The 22,233-nt window shown below is 38.1% G+C and overlaps 1 protein-coding gene across 1 annotated transcript in view; it reads right to left on the reverse strand.

The window, feature by feature from the left end:
- Positions 1–7,979: 7,979 nt before the first annotated feature.
- The window catches only part of LOC124788980 (DNA-directed RNA polymerase II subunit GRINL1A), a 33,063-nt gene continuing 18,809 nt past the window's right edge, over positions 7,980–22,233 (reverse strand). Inside the window, exons 3-4 of the mRNA XM_047256272.1 lie at positions 12,480–12,780; positions 7,980–8,350 (exon numbers count right to left, since the gene is read on the reverse strand). Of these exons, the coding sequence (XP_047112228.1) occupies positions 8,126–8,350; positions 12,480–12,780 (526 nt within the window). The 3' untranslated portion in view covers positions 7,980–8,125. The remainder of the gene's footprint in view (positions 8,351–12,479; positions 12,781–22,233) is intronic.

Consider the following 22,233-nt stretch of genomic DNA (forward strand, 5'->3'; position numbering starts at 1 on the left):
CAACGAGTCCTCTTACGGACGCACCCTAAATCAACAAACTTGGCAAACTGAATAAGAAGTGGCAATTACTCTATTCAGGACCATATGTACTCCGTCTTCAGGCCACGAGTGGCCTACCAGGACCATCCAACTGCTGTGTCATCCTCAGTGGAGGATGCGGATAGGAGGGGCATGGGGTCAGGCACACCACTCTCCCTGTTGTTATGGTGGTATTCTTGACTGAAACATTCAGTCAAGTAGCTCCTCAATTGGCATCACGAGGCTGAGTGCACCCCGAAAAATGACAACAGCGCATGGCGGCCTGGATGGTCACCCATCCAAGTGCTGACCACGCCCGATCAGGACCATATGTAATTTCCGAAATACCATATCCTGGGATGTACAGGTTAGTTTATGAGAAAACAGGAAGAGACAAGTGTCTCCACCCTCACAAAGATATAAAAGCCTTTATAGAAAAATTTTTATTGTAAGATAATAGTACATAATTCATAGTGTAATTTTTTATTGTAAGATAATAGTACATAATTCATAGTGTAATTTTTCTTCATGGAGTGTATTTTAAGATAAAGTAATATGTATAGGCATAGGTAATTCCTTTGATTTTGTACATGTAGGCATAAAAATTAATAGCAATGAGAAGTAACACACCGCTTCATGCAAAGTGAAAGTCTAAATGAAATTAGCTTATGGGTCAGCTGTCACATGCTCAACAATATGCGCTGATGTCAGTAGAAGGAGAGGAGACATTGACCTGTGTGCTTTCGCGACGGACTGGCAGAAGACGCTACCAAAATTGGAATGCAATATGTACCTAACCTAAATACAAAGTAAACAGAAATACTACTCAAATATATCTACAATCTAAAAACTAAGGAATCTATTGATATATGTACACAGTGATTTAATTAAATACTAAGCTATATACAACATATTTACAACCAAAAGGAAGCATTATGAAAACTATATGAGACATGTAGGCTAAGGACTAACGGCAAAATACCGTGAGAAATGTCAAATAATTTTCTTTGCAGAGTAAATGATCATAATGGGTAACAGAATAAACTAATGTCTATGAAGTTACACGAAGTATGGAAATATCTGCAGACGTATGCAATGACCAAATGTATCAGTGGCCACTGAGCTACGAAATGCAATTAATTTTAGGTTTTTTTTCTTTCAGCGAGCAGTGCATCGTCTTTGCGCAGAAGAAGAGAATTACGTTGAGAGTAGCAGGTACCAAATGAAGAAACGGGCCACACCTCAAGTAAACAATTTCGTTATAAGGATATTTTAAAAAGATATAAGGCAAATGAAAAATGCATCATCGCAGTGTGTCTCTGTGACAATTATCAGTACCTATTTTGAAGGGTACACATAAACATTTAAGCATGGGAATTTACAAAAACCAGTTAATTTTTACTGTGTCAGATGAAAGCTTGAATAATGACATTTCCAGGTATTTGAGAAGGCTAAGTCTGCAATGGTTCAAACGTCATGTTTCACACTGAAGTAAACAGCACTAGCACAAGAAGAAACAACATGATACTACATGGGTGATTAGTCGGTACACCTTATTTGAGTGAAACAAAAGTTCCTTGGCAACTAGTCCATCATTTTATGAGTAACATTTCCTCATAAATCCTTGAACCTGCTTCCCTCCCAAACAAAGGAGGCGGTGCCAAGTGTAGTTAGGCCAACAATGCGCATTGTTTTAGTCCTATTTCCAATGTTTTTCTCCCTCGTCTATCTAAGGAAGAAATGAGCTCCCATAAGTGATGAAAGCCAATCTATAAAATGAAACATAAATGTATCATAGGCTTGTACTGTGTCATGATAATGTGATATGTAATTAATTTGTACATGTGATGTGAACAAAGAGCAATTGAAACTAACAAACTGTAGTAACAGAACCCAATTAATGAAAATTTTATGACTTTTAAAACTTAAGAAATTTATGTTCGTAATATGAATGATGGATGGAATGTCAGCCATAGGTTCAAGCTATCATGTTATGTATATTGTTGTAACTCAATACTTGTATGAATTTTCATTGGAAACCAAACACCATATGAAGAAATGAGCTTTAAGGCCAAACAATTTATACTATGTTTTGGATGGCTATATGTGTCTTTCAACAGGTGGATAGTGAAGTTTGGTGACAAGAACATGCGAGTGCAACAAAAAATGTTTGAGTATCGTGGCTCACAATGCTTCACACATTGACAAGTGAAATATAGTTGTTCAAGCCGGTACTTACCTCATCGACAGATGCTGTTGATCAGGGTTCTCTCCTTTGAAAATGCGAGTGCAATAGTTAATAATGATGCCCGGGCCATAAATATGGAGATCTTCTGCCACAGCGTTGGATTTTGAACAATAAGCACACACCCACTGCTCCCAGAATGAAGACAAACGCCACAGCAGTTCTTCGATATGTGACACTCAAGTGAAACTGTGATACTCAATGTGAAATCAACACTAAGAAAGCGAGTGCACGCACGTGCAATGGTAGCTTTTATCAAGTTGACCATTAGTGTCTAGCTCTTAGCCGCCAAATCGGGCAGTGCTCCAGCGCGAAACAGCAGCGAGAATGAAGCAAACTGAACATTATTGTTAGCGTGCTAAATTCAAATATGTACTGGACTGTCATATTATGTATACAATCTTTTAATTTCTTGTAGAATTCTAACATACATAGGATAAGCTGACATATCCATCCCATTAAATAATAAGGAAGCTGACAATATAGGGCATCGACCCCTATCGGCGAATGTATAAAACACTGTACATCTCACATACCATGGCAACATACAGTGTGTGGGCAATTATGTAGGTGCATGATGAAAGGTCACCAGGATGCAGTAAAATTAAAATTTATTAAAAAAAATAATAATAATAAAATAATTTAAAAAAAGAAATGCCGAACAACTAGAAAGTTGGCAAAGACATTAATTATGAATGCACGGTAAGGGCAGACAAATGAAAGAAAAAACATTCCATTTTTGTACAGTTTTTCGTTTTTCTTCCTACACACTCTCACATGTAGAAGGGCGATGAATATGTGTGATTTTAGATATGAAGCATTGCGAGGTCTACGTATCATATGTGTGTGTAGATAATATTATACTGAACAACAGTATCAAGTACTTTTTTTATTTATTGAAGTGAAGTGAAGGAGAATTTTCTTGAATACGACAAGCGCCGGGGTTCCCGGAGTCCGCCGCCTGCAGCTACAACTAAAATGTAAGCGAAGTCCGATGGCCAAAAGACACACATAAGCACAGAACATTTTAATAACGCAATCGTATTATATCCTACACAAAGGTGTTTTCATATGCACAGTCAATAAAATTTAGTAATATTTATTCTTTTTTATTACACTTTTTGTTCACATGAAGTGCTATCGACAGTGGATTTCAAATTGTTTCCGTATTTCTGGATTTCCGAAAGACTTGACTCCATATTTTACAAGCAGATTGCAATCAAATTGCGTGCTTATGGGATATTGTCTCAGTTACGTGACTGGATTTGTGATTTCCTGTCAGAGGGGTCACAGTTCGTAGTAATCGACAGAAAGTAATGATTTCTGGTGTTCCCAAAGGTAGTGTTATAGGGTCTCTGCTGTTTCTTATCTATATCAACAATCTAGGAGACAATATGAGCAGATGATGCCATTGGATATTGTCTAGTCAAGTCATCAGAAGGTCAAAACCAATTGCAAAATGATTTAGATAAGATATCTGTACAGTTCAAAAATTGGCAACTGACCCCAAATAATGAAAAATGTGAGGTCATCCACACGAACGCTAAAACGAATTCATTAAACTTCAGTTACACACTAAATCAATCTTTGATTTGCTATAAATTCAACTAAATACCTAGGAATTACAATTACGAAAAACTTAAATTGGAAAGAACAAACACAAAAGGTTGTGGGGAAGGCGGACCAAAGACTGTGTTTTATTGGCAGAACATGTACAAGATATAACAGATCTACTAAAGAGACTGCCTACACTGTGCTGCCCAACCTCTTTCGGAGTACTGGGATCCTTACAGATAGGAGTAGTATCGAGAAATACCGGAGATACAGGATTTCGAGTGAACATCATTACAACACAGGCATTTTTCGACGTGCAGGATCTTCTCACACAATCACCAACTTTCTCCCCCTGAGTGAGAAAATATTTTGTTGACGATGGTCTACATAGGGAGAAACAATCATCATAATAAAATAAGGGAAATTAGAACTCGAAAGGAAAGACAGAGGTGTTCCATTTTTTCCGCAGGCTGTTTGAGAATGGAATCAACAATTAGTGTGAAGGTGGTTTGATGAACCCCCTGCCAGGCACATAAGTATAGTTTGCAAAGCAGCAACATAATATGCAGATAACTGCTCTCCTGAAAAATGTACAAAATGGACTAACTCTTTCTTTTCCTGTAGTTTTTTTTCATAATATGTCAATCTTCTACGCAATATGCACCACAGACTGATCAAGAAGAAACTTTTACTAAAAGACTGGCATCTCTCTGACTCCCAGACTTCATCATATCCACAATGACGATATTAGCCGAAATCTGCAAGGATAAGGAAAATGGGTAGAAATGAGGAGGAGGAGGAGGAGGAAGAGTTAGCAATGAGGAAAGAAAGCGAACAGAGTTATAAAGTCGAGAACTGGAGCATAAAATTCGTTGAAGAGAGAGCTCCCACATACACTGAAAAGCCAAAAACATTGTCACCACCTCTTAATAGCTTGCTGATCCACTTTTGGAACACAATTCAGCAGCACTTATGCACAACATGGGTTCGACAGTTCCTTAGTATGCTTGTAGAGGTATACGGCAGCCGATGTTGATGCACAGGTTGTACAATTTCTGTATATTGTGAGTTGATGGTTTGTTGGAGTGGAGCTGGTGCCCAACAGCATCCAAGATGTTGAAACTACCTGGAAGATTAAAACTGTGTTCCGGACCGAGACTCGAACTTGGGAACTATCCCTTTCACAGTCAAGTGCTCCACTATCTGAGCTACTCACCACCCTTTCTCATAACTTTAATGCTGCCAGTACCTCGTCTCCTACCTCAAAAACTTCACAGAAGCCCTCCTGCAAACCTAGCATTCCTGGGTGAAGGGATACTGTGGAAACATGGCTTAGCCACAGTTTCCAGAATCAAATTTCCACTCTTCAGCAGAGTGTGAGCTGATATGAAACTTCTTGGCAGGCCAGTCAGTAGAGCACTTGTCCGCAAAAGGCAAAGGTCCAGAGTTCAAGCCTTGGTCTGGCACACAGTTTAAACTGCCAGGAAGTTTCCTATCAATGCACACTCCACTGCAGAGTAAAAATTCCATTCTGGATTCCAGACGTTTTGTATCAGGTTCAAATCTGACAAATTTAGTAGCCCCTACTGTAGCACAATTCTGGGTGTGTGAGACGGACAATTATATTACTGGAAAATACCATCGCTTTCGGGAAAGACATTAGGCATGAAAGGACGTATGTGGTCTGCAATAATGTTCACACAGTCCACAACGGTTATGGTGCCTTCAAATGCTACCACAGGTCCCATGCAACTCATGGTGAATGCCCCATATAGCATAATAGTTGTACTATAGGCCCATGTCCAGGATGTGGTGTATATTTCAAGCAGCCATATGCTTGGATGATAGCACATTTAGACACAGACATCAATCTAGTGTAATAAGAAATGTTATCAGGGTTGCCACAAGTTTCCCCAAGTGAAATTCCCCAATTTCCAGACAAATTTTAGGATTTTTCTCTGACAAATTTTGAGATCTCATGGGTAAGTTACAACGTAAGTTGAGAATCTGTCTTTGCAGCTACGGTACAAGAAACAGTAGTGTAAACGAGGAAATATCTAAAGAAAAACTTGCAAGCAGATGGCATTTCCTGATGTGGGTAAAAATCATAAGTTCTAACATCAACATCTTTTGTAATGAGCTGTTTTTGGAAGGAAAAAGCAAGCCAAATGGTATGTGTGTTTCATTAAGACCAACGATGTTAATTTATTTCAATAAAACGGAACTAATTTGGTGGTAAATATACGAATTTCCTTGGAGTCGCAAGACAGATTGAAAATATCTTCACTGATTTCGCAAATAATCTCAGAAAAAAGTAGGCCCCTTAAAAAAAATATGTAAGGTGGGTTCGACCTGTGTAAACCAATGCTGTGTAGGTGACTGTCGATAAAATGTTGGTTCTACTACGTTTGTTATTGTCAGTTATTACCCACTATGTTATATCTACAATTTTACAAGTGGTTTGTGATTTTTCTTTTGAGAAATATATGAGTACATAGTGTACAACCCACCAGCGACTGACACAGTTTTCTTATCCTTATCGTCCATACTTTCTAACATATAAACTACTTTTGAAGTGCCAAAATGTACTAGAACAGAAAAAGTCTATAAAACACCACAGTGTACAACGTACTTGAGGGGAGACAGTCGCAATTCCTGAAATCGATCCCCCATGGCCTCTAGCCTGCTGAGGAGCACCCCAGTCCTGGGTAAAGCATGAAAATCTGCTGTATTACGCCACACACAAACAGACCCGGCCTGTGGGCAGAATGGTGGGACTAGATCCAACAGGCAGGGCCTGCACATTAGTGGGAACCGAATGGCTTCAGATGAGTAGGCCCAATCCATTGCACATATCTGCAGAAGCGACCTGCAGTTTGGCCCATCAAGGAAATCCACTTTTGTGGCCAGCTGTTCATGAGCCACAGGCAAAGTGTTGGTGAAATGAGACCATGGTGGTCAGGCCATAGAAAAGATATCTTGTTCAAATACTCAGAGAATCAATAACAATTAGGATAGGTAGCAACTCGCCATAAAGATGATAGTTAAACCACAGACAGGCATATAGAAAAGACAATTACCCTCGCACAACTAAATTTTCAGCCATAGCTTTTGTCAGAAAATGAGAGCACGCACTTATTCACACAATCAATCACACACAACTCATGCACATGTGACTGCCGTCTCCAGCCGCTGTGTCTACAATATCTGAATATCAGATCCAAACACATCACTCCTCATGCCTCCCACCTCTCGTTGGCAGCTGCTGGGCTAGCGGCAAGAAGTGGTGGCAGCACTGACTGCAAGCTGAGGGGAGTGGTAGGAAGGAGAGAAGCAGTAGTGGTGAGGGAGTAGGGAAGCAGTGCACATACTCAGCTGCGCCCAAACAGCAACGATGCATGACACCTCAGTAAACAAACCATTTCATCTACTGAGACAAAAATGAGATTTTTCCTGTGTTTTTGTCAAATTTTCCTGATTTCCCTGACATGTTTGAAATTCCCTGATTTCCAGAACCTGTGGCAACCTTGACTATTCATCTAACAAAGAAACATGTTTCAACTGATTCAAGGTCAATTTCATTATTTTGGAGCCGACATGCATGCTGAATAATAAGTTATCAATTTTTTTCTGTGTTATATTCTGTCACACAGACTAAGACGAGAAGTTAATGAATAGTTTATTCCTTCTCATACTAAGTGAATGTAACATTCTCTCTTTCTCAGGTTGTTACTGATTTTTAAAATCTATACACAGTGATCAGAAGCACTCAAACAATAATTCTTTCTGCACTCAATATGTGAATGGAATGGAAAAAAACCCTAATAACTGGTACAATGGGATACATCTCTTCCATGCACTTCATGGTGGTTTGCTGAGTACTTATGTAAATGTAGGTGTAGATGACTAGTTCACCTGCTGAGTCACTGAACTAAAACTATTGAGCAGCTATTTATGTACATTACAAATGCAATATATACATCACACTAAAAACAGAAAAAAATCACCACTTGATTTGCCCAAGTCCTGGGGAGAAAAAAGTGGGGAGGATAAGAGGAAATAAGCTTCCACCTCACAAGTGTACACATTCTGTACTGTAATATAAAACAAGACACTACCCCACAATGTACATTTTAAGTATTCAAAATTTTAATACTGAAAGTCAATATAAACCACGCACTTTATTTAAACAGTCAGCATAAAATATTTGTATTATTATACAATAAAAATGGAAATAATATTACATCAACTATTTACTGATCACAGATGTTGCACAGTGTCACTTACAAGGAAAATCCATGAAACAATTTAACTGTCTATTAATGACACGATAACGGCTACATCATTTTCATGTTCTTCTTCCTCTTCTTCGAATGCTTGCTTTTCTTCATCACCACTGTCAGTATTAGAACTGTCACTCAATGACTCCCGCCTCTGACGGTAAATCATCTGTCCACTTATATTGGATAACTTGAGACCCATGTTACCACACTGTTCAGCTAAGCGCTCTTGTGCCTGCTTCACTTGTGCCTCCTGTAAGAAAAACAATGTTACAGTCTGAAACAGTATTTAAAAGTGCAAATATACAGTCTACACAGTCTTCACGCAGTAAAACTTCATCACAGGGCATGACATTTTAGTTGATTACTTCTTTAGTACTAAATCTATTTACAACAAATTTTGCAGAAAGTAGCCACATATACCACTCAATGTACTGGGGGTCCAAAATCAAAGTTCCAGTTTGAAAACACAGTAAAAAAGAGAACCACTGCTCAGAATGACATCAAATTTAAACAGTGCCTTATTGACACAGGATGAATATAAATGGGCTCAGCTATGGAAGACAGATGAATTCCAATACAACATCTATGGTTTGAGAAGCACATTAAACCATCCATACTATTCATTGTGCACGACTGCACACGTTCAGCAGTTGACAGTGGTGGCATCGTTAGTTAGGTAATCCCATCCACCAAGGCACGGTTGTACTACATCTGACAGGAAAAATAATTTTTTAATTCTCCTGAGGCCAAAAACTGCAAAAAAAGCAATATCGGTTTCTAATTATTGTCAGAATGGCAGAAGGTATGTTTCAATGTGACATCCACCATTTTCTGCCACAAGCTGAAATCAAAAAACAGAATAACTGGAGTGTCGCAGGAATCACATTCAGCATACATTGCACAATGTATGCCTTCAGTTCAGCTATGTTCCTACTTGGAGCACTGAACACATCATTCTTTCAGATAACCCCAAAGCCGGAACTCACACAGACTAAGATCAGGGGATTTGGATGGTCACGTTGTAGGGAATTGATGGCTGATAATTCTACCATATCTGAAAGTCCTCTGCAGCCGATATTTCACTGGCAGTGCAATGTGCAGTGGAACAACATTGCAATCTTGCATAAAAATGATCCTATGTACACATCCACTCTGTTGAAGTGTTGGAATGACATTGGCATGCAAAAGACTCTCATTGTGTTTACCAGTGATGATCTCCTTGAAAAAATACGACCCTACGATAAAAGATGCCATCAATCTGCACCACACAGTCATCTTTGCAGAATGTGTGGTGTTGGTTGATGCATGTGTGGATTTCTGTTTGCCCATATTCTGTATACTGAAATGTCTTTGGAGCTGGAAATGGGCTTTGTCTGTTGACAGAACATTTCATGGCCACTCACTGTCCATTCTGATGTTAGCAAGAAATTCCAGGGCAAACATTTGTCAGCAGGAAGCAACACCTGAACATGGGTGATTTTGTATAGATAACAATGCAAAATGTTTCAAAGGATTTTATGCACTATGCTCATTGGCATGTCCAACATTCGGGCAATTCCCCATATACTGCATGTTTGCACACTACTGCTCAACTCCTCTTGCAATGCTGTGGATACATCTTTGACAGACGTTGGATCAACTGCTTTTCTCCCTCCGGCACATTGCATTTTAAAAGAACATGCATTTTCAAGTTTTGTAATCTTTTCTCTATACCCTCAGCAGACACTGGAACAATGCCTTTTTTTTTAAATCCTTGAGTGTCTGGAATGTCTGCAGTACTGCTGGTGAACAGTTATTGTTCTTCTAAAAGAGCTTTGCCAGCAGTGCATGATCCTTCATGGAGATAGTCATGTTGAGCATTCTGGGCACAAACTGAGTAGCAGCCATGTGTCGTGCATCTGTTGGTATGTTTATTCTGATGCTTACAGCACCGTCTATTGGTCAATACTCCCCCCCCCCCCCCCCCCCCAAGATGTTTGCACCCTGCACCAATAACATTTTACATTTTCTTGAAATTTAATATCATTCTGTGCAGTGATTCTCTCTCTAAAACATTTTGAAATTGGAACTTTAATTATGGACACCCTGGTACATGCAAAATTATATCACTGCATTATGCATAGTTCAGGAAATATGATGTCATAAACATTGAAATGTATGAAACACCAGCATTTATTAAAATGGAGCATGAATTACACAGAATATTCTCATCCAGTATTCGATAGTAAGAGCACTTAGAGACTTCCATAAACTTTAAACGTAATTTCAAACCTTTCCTAAACTTTTACTCATTTACAGCCCCATGTGCTTAACGAAATATTTAGCACATTAACTCATTTCTAAAATAATCAGACGTTTGATGCAGTTTCACACAAGGGGGTTCGATTCTTTAAAGACTCTGGTGTGAGGGAGTTATCTGTTCTTCCAGGAAAAAAAAAAAAAAAAAAAAAAAAAAAAATTGAAAATTTATTTGTTAAGGACCAAACAGAACTAAAAATTTAACTAATAATAAAGAAAGATTCCATTATGTTTATAACAGTCTGTGTTTAATAGTAATAATCCATGGTGTTTTAATGTGGATTTTGATCAAAACCTGGGGATTGTCCTGCAAGTCATGGAGAGATTTTTGTTAGGAATTACCAGGAGAGTCATGAAAGCAAATAAATGGAACAAGGAATATACTGGAGTGGAAGAAATAATTATTAATGTACTGAAATGGATGTAGATCCAGACTAGTGAGTTGCTAACAAGAACACCACACAGCAACTAGATTTTTGTAATTTTTTATATTTATGGAACAACAAGTTCAAAACTCAAATATTGATACCCAAAAGCAGTTCAATGCAACTCTCAAATATTTATGAGAAAATCAACTTTGAAGTTTTCCAAGCATCTTTAATTCACTAACACTATGACGATTTTTCCAACAGGTCACATGTCTGTGTGGCAGAATGCTTGGCTGCCACTTGGGTGGCCCAGCCTGACTTCTTGACCCGATGCTAATTTTTAAACAAAGATGCATTTTTACAAATATTTTCATGAAGTATAAACAAAAAAAACGTAAAAATGATGTGTTAATTAGCATGCACTTCACGAATTTTATATTTGAATGACGTAGGTATTTGAACTGAACGGAACCAAACGAGAAAAAATAGTGACTGAATCAAAGCTTAAACCAGTGATTATGCCTTGAGTACTAAAACTGCCCCACCCCCTCCTGCCCCATTTTTGTGTACTTTATGCTTCATGGAAATGCTCGTAAAGCAAAGTTTGTTTTCTTGAGAATTTTTGAGAGTCACATCGAAATGCTTTTGGTGACATATTCAAGTTTTGAACTTCAAATACCATAAGAATGAAAAAATTAGAAAAACCTGATTGCCATGTTGTTTCCTTGTAAGTGGAATAGGGGCTCATCCTAACTCTGCACGTATATCCAGATTGTTGCAGCAGCAAAGGACAGTTTGTTTTGTTCTGGTAGTGGCTACAAAATGAATGATTTACCAAGTGTTCTCGGAAGTAAGGTTTAGATCCAACATAGTGAGATGATTCATTTTAAAAATTAATACTGAATTCTGAGAGAAAAAATAAATTTGAGATTACGATCTGTCAGACAAGTATTTCCAAAAAAAAAGTTCAACTTAAGAAACTGACTTCAGATCTCGTGCATGAGAAGTTTCCATGTAAGAGGTATGAACATTATCTTGTAATATCAATGGGTAATCAGCATGAATACGATATACTAAACTGTCAGCATCTAATTCATTGTTAAGCTTCCACAAGATTCAAATGAGGATGCAAGTCAGTGGTTCTCATTGTACGTTTTCACATTGGTCCACATTTATAGCATTTGGAATTACTGGATTAACTGTAGCCTTCAATTCTTCTTCACAAACTCACAAGCAACCTGTAACCTTTCAGCCTAACCTAGGAATCAAGCTACGTCACAACAACTAAGGTTTCGTATTCACATTCATTGGTTATGCAGATTAATAATCAAATTGTCATCTTGCAGTGCAAGCTACACTTCGGGTTACACTACAGATCAGTCTGACGCCACAACCTGCATTCCAGAAAATAATATAGACACAAAAAAGGTTATATGTGTTTTGATCTCTCTGTGTTTGTGAATGTAAGACGTCACATGCCACAACAGCATTATTTCACAGGACGAAGCTGACATCCGGTATCAGTATGTTCAGTTGATCCAAATTAAGAGGCATGATAATGGTAGGTAAACAACTCTGTTCTATCCCAATTTTGAATAGATTAGCCATATAATTTCTACAATTTATATTCTCTACAAACTGTTCTACCTCTATGTAAAACTTTATTACAAGAAATGACATTTAATATTTAGTAAATAAGCAAGTCATACTGACCTTTAATCTCAATAACTGTTCTTTCTGAAGTGCAAGCGATTCCTCTAGGGTTAACACCTTAACATCATTATAAACTGGGGGTGGAGGTGTGGCTGCAGTGACTTCCCACTGGGGTCTAGTTTTTTGTATCTGGGGCTTCTCTTCCTTTTCTGCAGATTTCTTTGACATATTTGGTTTGAAACGTTCTTGTTTTTCTGTGTCAGGCTTTTCCACCTTGTGAATGACACTTTTTACATAGGGTACTTCTCCAAACTCTCTTGCAACTTGGCTGGCTGTTAGATTTCTTTCTTGCTTTTCCTGGCTGGAAGGTGTAATTTATTTATAAGGATCAAAAAGAAATCACATATCATAAGGATACTACAAAAACAAGAGTCAATCCAGAAACATCTCCCACATAACTTGGTAAAGCCAACTACTGTACAAACTTGGATACAATCTAGAGGAACACAGAAAAATTTGTACAAGATTCACAGAAATGTCAAAATTAAAATAAAAAAATACATACAACAATGGAATATCAAGGACGAAATAATGATAACATTATGTCTATCTGCGACCTAGTATCTCCACTATATGGTGAGTAGCAATCTATCCTTTTCATAATAATATATAAACATCCACTGAGAGCAATTTCACTGAGTATAACTCTTTTTCCCGCCTGAAAAATATAGATATGAATACACCACCAAACATTAAATCAACTGCGTGATTATGGTACATATAACATTTAAATATATCAAGTTCCACAAAGAGGAAAGTTTTCGAAGCTTCTATTTAGGTTAATAATACTGGAAACTACTTTCTTTGGAATGCCTTACAATCTTTGCATCTCACAGTGTTACAATTTAGTTATAGGGCTACAATGCCTGATTAAAAAAAAGTGAAACACCAAAGGAGATGAAATGAAACTGCACACATTGACTGTGTCATAAAACCATTGTATTCTCTCCTGAGGCAGGCTGTCCCACAACTGTTGTAACTGGTCCGGCACACTCCATACAGGCACTGTGACGGAGTTGACACCTGAGCTCGTACCACACAAGTTCTATTGGGGAGACAGATTCGGGGTTCTTGCTGGCCATGGGAGTACCTCAACATCACAGACACTTCATAGGCAGATGTGCCATTTGTGGACGTGCACGGTCCTATAGAAAAATGGCATCCACAACAGGTAACACATGAGAATGTAGGATGTTCATGACATATGGATGTGCCATCAGAGTTGCCTCACACTACAAGCTGCTATCTGAAGTCATTCCCAATGATTACCCACACCATGATGTCAGAAGTAGCAACATTGTGCCTCTCCAAAACGTTTGACAAGAGGATTTCTGCCCAGGTCACCATCATACTCACTGACAATGGTCATCCAGGTAGCGTACAATTGCAATTCAGTGTTGATCATAATCTCATGCCATTTGTCAGCAGTCCATGCTTCCCAGCTATGGTACCACTTCCATAGCAAGCATTTGTTTTGTGGTGTTAACAACAGCCTACACATGGGAATGTAATTCCCTAGTCTAGCTGCTGCTAGTCTTTGACCAATGTTGATGGATGAGACAGAAAGTTGTTGGGAGTCCATTATTTATTCTTCTCATCAGGGTCACCAGCCATTCAGGCCATGCAACTTTACTTTTTTATCAGATGACAGATGTACAAGGTATGTGAGAACAGTAATAATAAGACTGATATCACTGCAGGCAATCGGGCAACACTATGTTGTTCTAATTGTGTAGATTGGTGTGTTCATCCCTTCCAGATGTTTAGCCCGAGTTTCAGGTCCATAAAAGCATCACATAATTTTTGAGAGTGCTGTCACTGAAGTTGTGTTTTTGTTGTGTGTTACGAAAATGGAACAGCAGAATTTAGAGCAACGTTATGACATCAAGTTTTATGTTAACTTAGGGAGAGTGTGACCTTTGAAAAGTTGAAACAGGCCTATGGGGATATTCATCAAGAGATCAAGTTTTTTTGCTGGTACAAATCATTTTTGGAAGGCTGAGAACATATTGAAGATGAACCTCATTCAGGGAGACCTTAAATTTCAAAAACTGATGAAAAAATTAAAAGTGTGTGTGTGCGCTCTTGTGAGATGAGATGGGTGTTTAACAACAAGGATGATCAATGACCAGTTAAACTTGCATACTTTCACCATACATCAAATTTTGAGCTAGGTTTTGCACATTCAAAAGGTCTGTGGCAAAAGATGCTGAAAAACCTGACACTGAGCAGAAGGGCAATCAAAGAAATGTGCACACTGATTGTCTATAGAGCATAGTCAAAGGGCACAAATGGTTCAGTCTTGTTATTACAAGTGATGAATCTTGGATTTCTGAGTACGATCATGAGACAAAGTGGCAAAGTGAGGAGTGGCACCCTGAGACATCTCCTTGACCAAAAAAAGGTTGCATGGACATATCAAAAATCAAAACAACAGTGATTTGCCTTTTTTGTTAGTAGGAATCATATTATCATGAATAAAACATTTGTTCATGCAGGACAAACTGTCAACCACGTGTTTCCCAAAGTTATCCTTGAAATTTTTTTCTTTTCCTGAAATTGAAAATGGGACTCTGGAGAACATTCAAAAGAATGTGAGCAACATGTTAAAGGCCCTACCAGTTCAAGCTATTCATCACTGTTACCAAGACTGGAAATGATGACTCCACTGGTGTACAGCTGCTGAAGGGAACTACTCTGAAGGGGACAATATTGTCTGGAGTAGATAGAGGGGGTTATGATTTGCTTGGTGCACAATATGGTGATTGAACCATGCGGTGGTCAGGTGTGGTTGACCAGAACCTTGATGATGAGTATACCTGCCCTCTCATTCCCAGGGTGTCCAACAGTGGACCAATGTTGCATACAAATGCTCCACAAATCTGGATATTTGATCTGTCAGCCAAATGCAGACCCACAATGGGGACCCTACAAACTCTGTCAGGTACTGATAATGCCTTCTCATATGAGTATGTAGCATCTACATGTCCTTCAGTCATCACTTAACAGCTGACAATGTTTACCCAACTTACGTACTCTAATGGACCTGATAACAACAGTAAACACGACAAACACTAATGCACACTGGTGGCCATTCTGTCTGTCACAGATAATTCCAAATGTAACCATTTACATACCTGCTAATGGTGTGCATGTTTACAAAATTACATTTACATCCAACCATGTCTTTTGGGAACGTCATCTTTTCGTCAGGCAGTGCATTTTCATGTTTATTTAAATTCTTGGTGTTCTCATTTAGTGCAACCGACTAGAGTGTAGTATAAACAACAACAAAACTGACTTGACTTCTTGATCACCTGCTGTGTGGTCAGAAGTTTCCATTAAGGAGTGCGCATGCGTGCGCGCACGCACGCAAATGCACATATATATGATGAACACATTTTCTACATCCATTCCTAAAATTTACAGTAAAACAACAACAAACACAAACAAAATTAAAATACTGCAGAAGAAGATACATGTAGTTAATCACTACACTACATACTTGTTCGACTCTAGAAAATCACAAAATTTAAAATGCTTCCTTTATGTTTGTCAACTAAAATAAAAGACCTTCTCATCAAAAACCATAATGATTTTATGTGGTGAACTGAAATGAATATGCCACAGGTCTCAAAAACAGATGAGTTTTCTTGCTTTAGTAAAAAGTCACAGGTGAGAGGAATGTGCCTCTCACTGATATGAATCAATGTCACTTTGTCCTACCTGCAACCAAACATGGAACACCATGGTTGGAAAGTTAGTTTCACCAAGAAAAGCTTAATCACTTTAAGGTGCTCTTTCTCCTATCTAAACATTCCTATATGACTGAAGAGCAAGATAACTGTTCACAATGTTCAGTACATTATAGTGCACTGATTTTGCAACAAACCTGCTTTGTGTACTGTGTCTGCTTGCTCATTTCTATGTATGCTGACATGATCTGGTACCCAGAATAATATTGCATCCTACCTCAATTATTGTTGCACAACAAGAAAGTTATGTGCCATCCGGACAAGTTTCTTAGCCAGATACATCTGTCAAATTATCTGGGAGGGGATAGTCACGAAACCAGGAAGTAAGAGAAATTGTTACCTAACATCAGCTGCAGTGCCCCTACGATTGTATATAGCATGGCACTATGTACCATGAATTTATCAGGAATGTAAAATAAATCCTAAAGACCAGCTTCAGGAAAGCTACCAAGCAGCTCAGGATATCAACCTACCTGAAACCACAATTTTCAACTAAAATTTATGGTGCTTATCTAAAATATTTTAAAAAGAGTGTTTAGAAACAGAATACCACAGTTTCTTCAAAATACAGTAAAACCCCCTTTCTACATTTTTCAGCACACTGACCTAAAAAAGTGTAAAATGCAGGAAAGTGTAACACAGGAAAGCATAGGAAACACAAAGCAAAAATGAATACATTGCCCTTACTGACATTCACTTTATATTTTTTTAATAAATTACTCTTACTGTCATTCTCTTTATATTATTTAAAATCTGAAATGAGAACACTATAAATTTTGCCTATTTAAAAAAAAACTGAAATAATTGTTTTTGGTCCTTTCTAACAGTGATTAGCTCTACTCTTTCAAGAAACCACATTAAAAAAATATCTCGATTCTAATGTGAGACTTGTTATTCATAATCATTATGAAATTATGATACACAAAACTTGAATACAATATTTGTTAAAACACTACAGTTGGCAGTCTTTGTAAACAGAGAACATAGGCATTATACTACAGCTTGTTGCTGAGAGGGAGGTTACTTGATTTAGGGACATCAAGGGTAAGAAAGAGCGTAGATATTATCATGTTGTGGAGCATGTTGAGGAAGAATGTTTACGTCTCACATCAGGTCATACCAACCTAAGAGTGCATCCACAGTACGGATTAGCATATTTCAAGCGGAAGTAACAGCAATTCATGAAAGCCCATTATAGAGACAGCCGTCTTCAAATGTGATGTTAATTTGTATATATGACTGCGAAAATTAATTAAAGCTTTTGTCATACAATGCAACGAGCAAAAGGGAGGTTGCTACAAGTCACCATGATCAAATTGTGATGATCATTAAAGTAGTGACTCAGCATACTTTCCCACCCTTCCAAATACTGCGAAGATATAATACAGACAGCAGTGACTCAACACACTGACAACAAAAATCTTGTTTACTGCACTAACACTATGATACGTGATCAATAACTCTGAATATAGTCCAAGTTTGCTGCATTGTTTCAGGGCTGACTGAGTGGAAAAACAATGCATTTTTTGCAGAAATCTGTACGAAAATCAATTTTAAAGATTGTGATAGCGTCAAAGAAAACTTAAAATGCGGGAAATATTGTAACGGAATTGTTAATAACTGGAAAGAATTGTATTGAGAGAATAGGACTTCTATTAGGACCACAAAAATTAACGTAAAAACAGGTTTTATTGTATGTCAAACGAAAAACATTCAGAATCTCTTGTTCTGACATTGGTCTAAAATAGGTTGTTTCAACTCTGCTCATGGGGCACAGGCACACACAAGCTGTCCAACCACAGGCAGGCACTGCCTTGTTCAGTGTGACCTCAATCCATTTGGCCACCTCTGCCAACAGGTTTTCGGCCAGGGCAGCCATTCGCACAGGCTAAAGCTCGGCTCCATGACTGTCAGTAAGTCAGCTGTTTATCCATTCCTGTCCACCAGGCACTTGAGGTGGAACAGACAAATGTGAAAATTCAATTACTGTGGCACCATTTTCTAACAGACAGTTGCCTGCACAAATATCAAATGGCCTCACTGTTTACAAAAGATTATTAACTGTAATTCCCCAGATGGATCAGCAACAGCAAGGTGCATACCCATGCAGAGGCTGTCAACGGGGCTAGTCCTAAGTGCCCTAGTGGTCAGCTTAATTACTTCACATATAACTGCATTAATTACCTTAGGACAAGACAGCCTTGCAGACTCCAACATTGGGAGAGATGGGATTGTGCAAGTGATTTGTAAAACTGAAAGAAACATGTTTCATCTGCTCTCCATATGTTCTAACTGATGCATTTTGCAATGCTGATTGCTTCACAATGCCATTATTTCAGATCCATTGCAGTATAAATGAGTTAAGCTTGTTTCTGATAATTAGGCTCAAGAAATTGATGACTTTGCATAGAATTTTACAGGACAGTTTGTAATGTTATTTAACCCTGTTTTCATTCATATCTCTTGATGCCAAGTGGGGTCTTTTCTTAGGTTTGCATGACATTTTCATCTCATTTGTAATCCAGAGTTTAAAATCTCCACTTAATATTATCTCATTCTGCCCGGTAGTTAAGAAGTTTAAAAATCCATCAAGCTGTTTTATGAACAATAAAAAATTACCAGATGGAGCTGTGTATATTGTAACTTTTATTATTATTATTATTAAATGAAAGTCTACTTCTGCAGCACAAGCTTCAAAATGATGATAACCGAAAACTCCATGGCAACTCCTACTTTCTCCATATTTGGCCTGCAATAACTGGACTCTAAGTTGTACCCATCCACATTTGGCATTCCTATATCTGTGATGAAATGGTATTCAGAAACACACATCACATCCACCTGATTTACAAGATGCAGTTCATCTAAACAAATCAAAAGTTGATATTACTTTTTAAACCCTCTAATATTTCGATGCAACAAGTTTATTTTAACCTTCTTTACAAATAAACATAGGTTCAAAATTTTCATTATATTTGCTTACTTTATTACTGATAACCTTTACACTAAAAATTTTTCTGCTCTCACACTATTGACTACAGGGATGCACCCATGAGCATCAGTGTTCCCCTTAAAGAGTCTACCAACAGCCCACCCAATTTCCCTTGCTCATTTCTGTTCACATGTAGGTCAAGTGTTGTAAAACCCTCCCTGTCAATAGCATCAATAGAAACCAAACCTATGTTCAATTTCTCACCAGATAGAAGCAGATGATCTAAGCCCATGTTGACCCAGCTCACAGAGATGTTCATCTACGGCTGATCATAACATCTCAAAACAGGAACAAACTCAGCATCTGTACACCTAGTTGCCGAAACTGTTTTTCCTAAACCACTCTCGAGACTACGGGTAAAATCCCTCTCAATCCTTTTTCCTGTACCATTCTTTATTAGAACACGACACGTCTTTCCAAATATTTTGTATGAAGAACCTATATCCTCTCCCACTTGGCTACGGCTTGCACTTGAAATAATTTCTGGTACTTGTTTCCTAGTTCTTCCTGTAACAGCTGGCCTATGTTTCTTCCATTACTACTATCTAACAGTAAGACTTTCCTCCTGTTCCTACTTTCTCTTGAATCCACTGAATTCCTGTTGAAAGCCTTCTATGCTCCAGCTACATCTACTGGGGAGTTTTCCTTGTGAGGTAACTGGGCAAAATTATGTTTTGTGTCGATAACAAAGCTGTCAGATAATGTTCTCTTTCTGTGGTCCCTGTTTCCAGCTACCACTTGCTGTTTCACATTACACATCTACCCCCTTAAACTTTCTAGTTCTTTCCTAGCACTGTCAAGCCCTGCTTTAAGGCCCTTAATTTTTTTCCTTGCTGTTCGGCTATTATTACATCTTGGGCACAGACTCTACAAGACCATGGATTGCATCACAATTTCCCGTGCCACCTGATTCCCCCTGATGAAGTCATCTCACAACTGCTGCACCTGCACCCCAGAACTAACTTCCCTATGGCAGCTCAAACATTTTATATTTATGTTTGTCACAAAAAGTATCGAAACATGGGCCAACTAATAAAAATAAACTGTCAAACACTACAGTTATGCATTTCAATTATATAATTTGTTATACGTACAGTTATGAAGTCACAAGACAAATAAAATGCAGTTACACGGCAATTTATCAATCTCTGGACAGCAAAACTTTAGACCTAGAGATGTATATTCAAGATTTAAATAGTATTTCGGGAAAGAAAAGTCAGAAAAAGAAATTTTCAGATACTCAATTATAAAGTACACCAATGTACATATAAAATCTCTTTAAATACTACATTTAATACTCATGAGACATGACTATTTGTACACATGAAATTGCACCACTATTACTCAATCAAAGATATGCAATGCTCTTTTAAATATAATCTCATATTGCTCTTCCTTCTACAATGTATGATTTAAAAAAAAAGAAAAGAAACTAGCAGTCTGTGTAGTGTAGAAACAGTTATTTCCTTGTCACCCTAGTGGTCAGAGTGAACCAAAGCAGACACAGATCCTTGTCCTATCCAGTACCAACCTTCCCCAACCATGACCATTCTTCCATGTTATGTAGCCAGTACCTGGTAACTTTCCAGATATTCTTAATCTCTTAATGCGGTTTCACCCTCATTCTCGTACATGTTCCGAGAGAGTACATCACAGCCATGACTTTAAAAAACCCTGATTTAACCATTCTTGCAGTTGACAAGGCCTCCATTTTTGTTTATGAGCCATGCTGCTCAAGTAACTGAGAGTCTTCACGAGTTTCATGACACATTGGCTTACAGACCTTACCACTATGAGCAAATCCCAGAGTCCAATATTACCCCCAAAAAACTGCTTTAAACATCTAATCAACCTCAGTACCTTCTGCCTGATTCCATCTTCCTCCTTGCAATTGCTCCCAAACTCCACAAACCCAATTCCCTTGGTTTCCTTACTTATCCCTTAAGCACTGCCGTTTACAATAGTACCACAAAAAGATTTTCTGTCTAGAGTGACCAGTACCTCCAAACAAGTACAGAATGTCCCCACAGTAACCTGTTCATGGGATACTCAACACAAAAAACCTCATTTCAGGTACATTGATTACAGTTTCAGGGTCTGTGCTCAGGGCAATGACATACTTTGCTACATCCACCAGTAGAGCATTAACACTTACTCACAAATCCTCTTAACTTAGACCTTCTCCGCTCAATGAGCCATATTCCAAAATGTTGGTCATGACATTCCTCTTATCTGCTCCACACAATGTGTATTTTGAAGTCTCATAGCTTAACGTTTTTGAAATAATGTCCTCAAAACTGACTTTAGAAAGGATAGTGCCAAATGATTCAGAACACACAGTAATTGAAATTACAGGTAAGTGGTTCCTTCCCACTTTATTCGCACACAGAAAATCTGACAGCCACTTCAGTCATAATACAGTAAACATAGTATTAAGAAAACAGTCTTAATCACGTTTTTTTTATTTATTTACTGCTGACCGGTTTCAGCCCATTGCAGGGGCCATCTTCAGGGCGAACATACTGTGAAATCACAATACATATCTTAGACAAAACTAATGACAACCAGTTTATAAGAGTGGATTACGTAAATATAATGTTTTACCCACTGTTCCGACTACTGGTGGCGTCACGTCTACCAAGGGGTGGCAGGAGACTGTAGAGAATTTACCTTAAGCTTGGGTTTATATAGCAAGCTATGAGCACGAGAGCGTAATCAACGCCTTCAGCGGTGACCAATGGTAGACGTCTAGGATTAAAAATTGAAATATAAATACAATTTGCGTTAAGTTTTCAATTTAAAGAAACCATGTACATTTACGAGGGTGAGTCAAATGAGTCGACCAGCAGCAAAAACATTATATTTACGTAATCCACTCTTATAAGATGGTTGTCATTAGTTTTGTCTAAGATATATATTGTAATTTCACAGTATGTTTGCCTTGAAGATGGCCCCTGTGATGGGCTGAAACCGATCAGCAGCAAATAAATAAAAAAAACATGGCTAA

The sequence above is a fragment of the Schistocerca piceifrons genome, chromosome 1 (assembly GCF_021461385.2).
Source record: "Schistocerca piceifrons isolate TAMUIC-IGC-003096 chromosome 1, iqSchPice1.1, whole genome shotgun sequence".
Lineage (NCBI taxonomy): Eukaryota > Metazoa > Arthropoda > Insecta > Orthoptera > Acrididae > Schistocerca > Schistocerca piceifrons.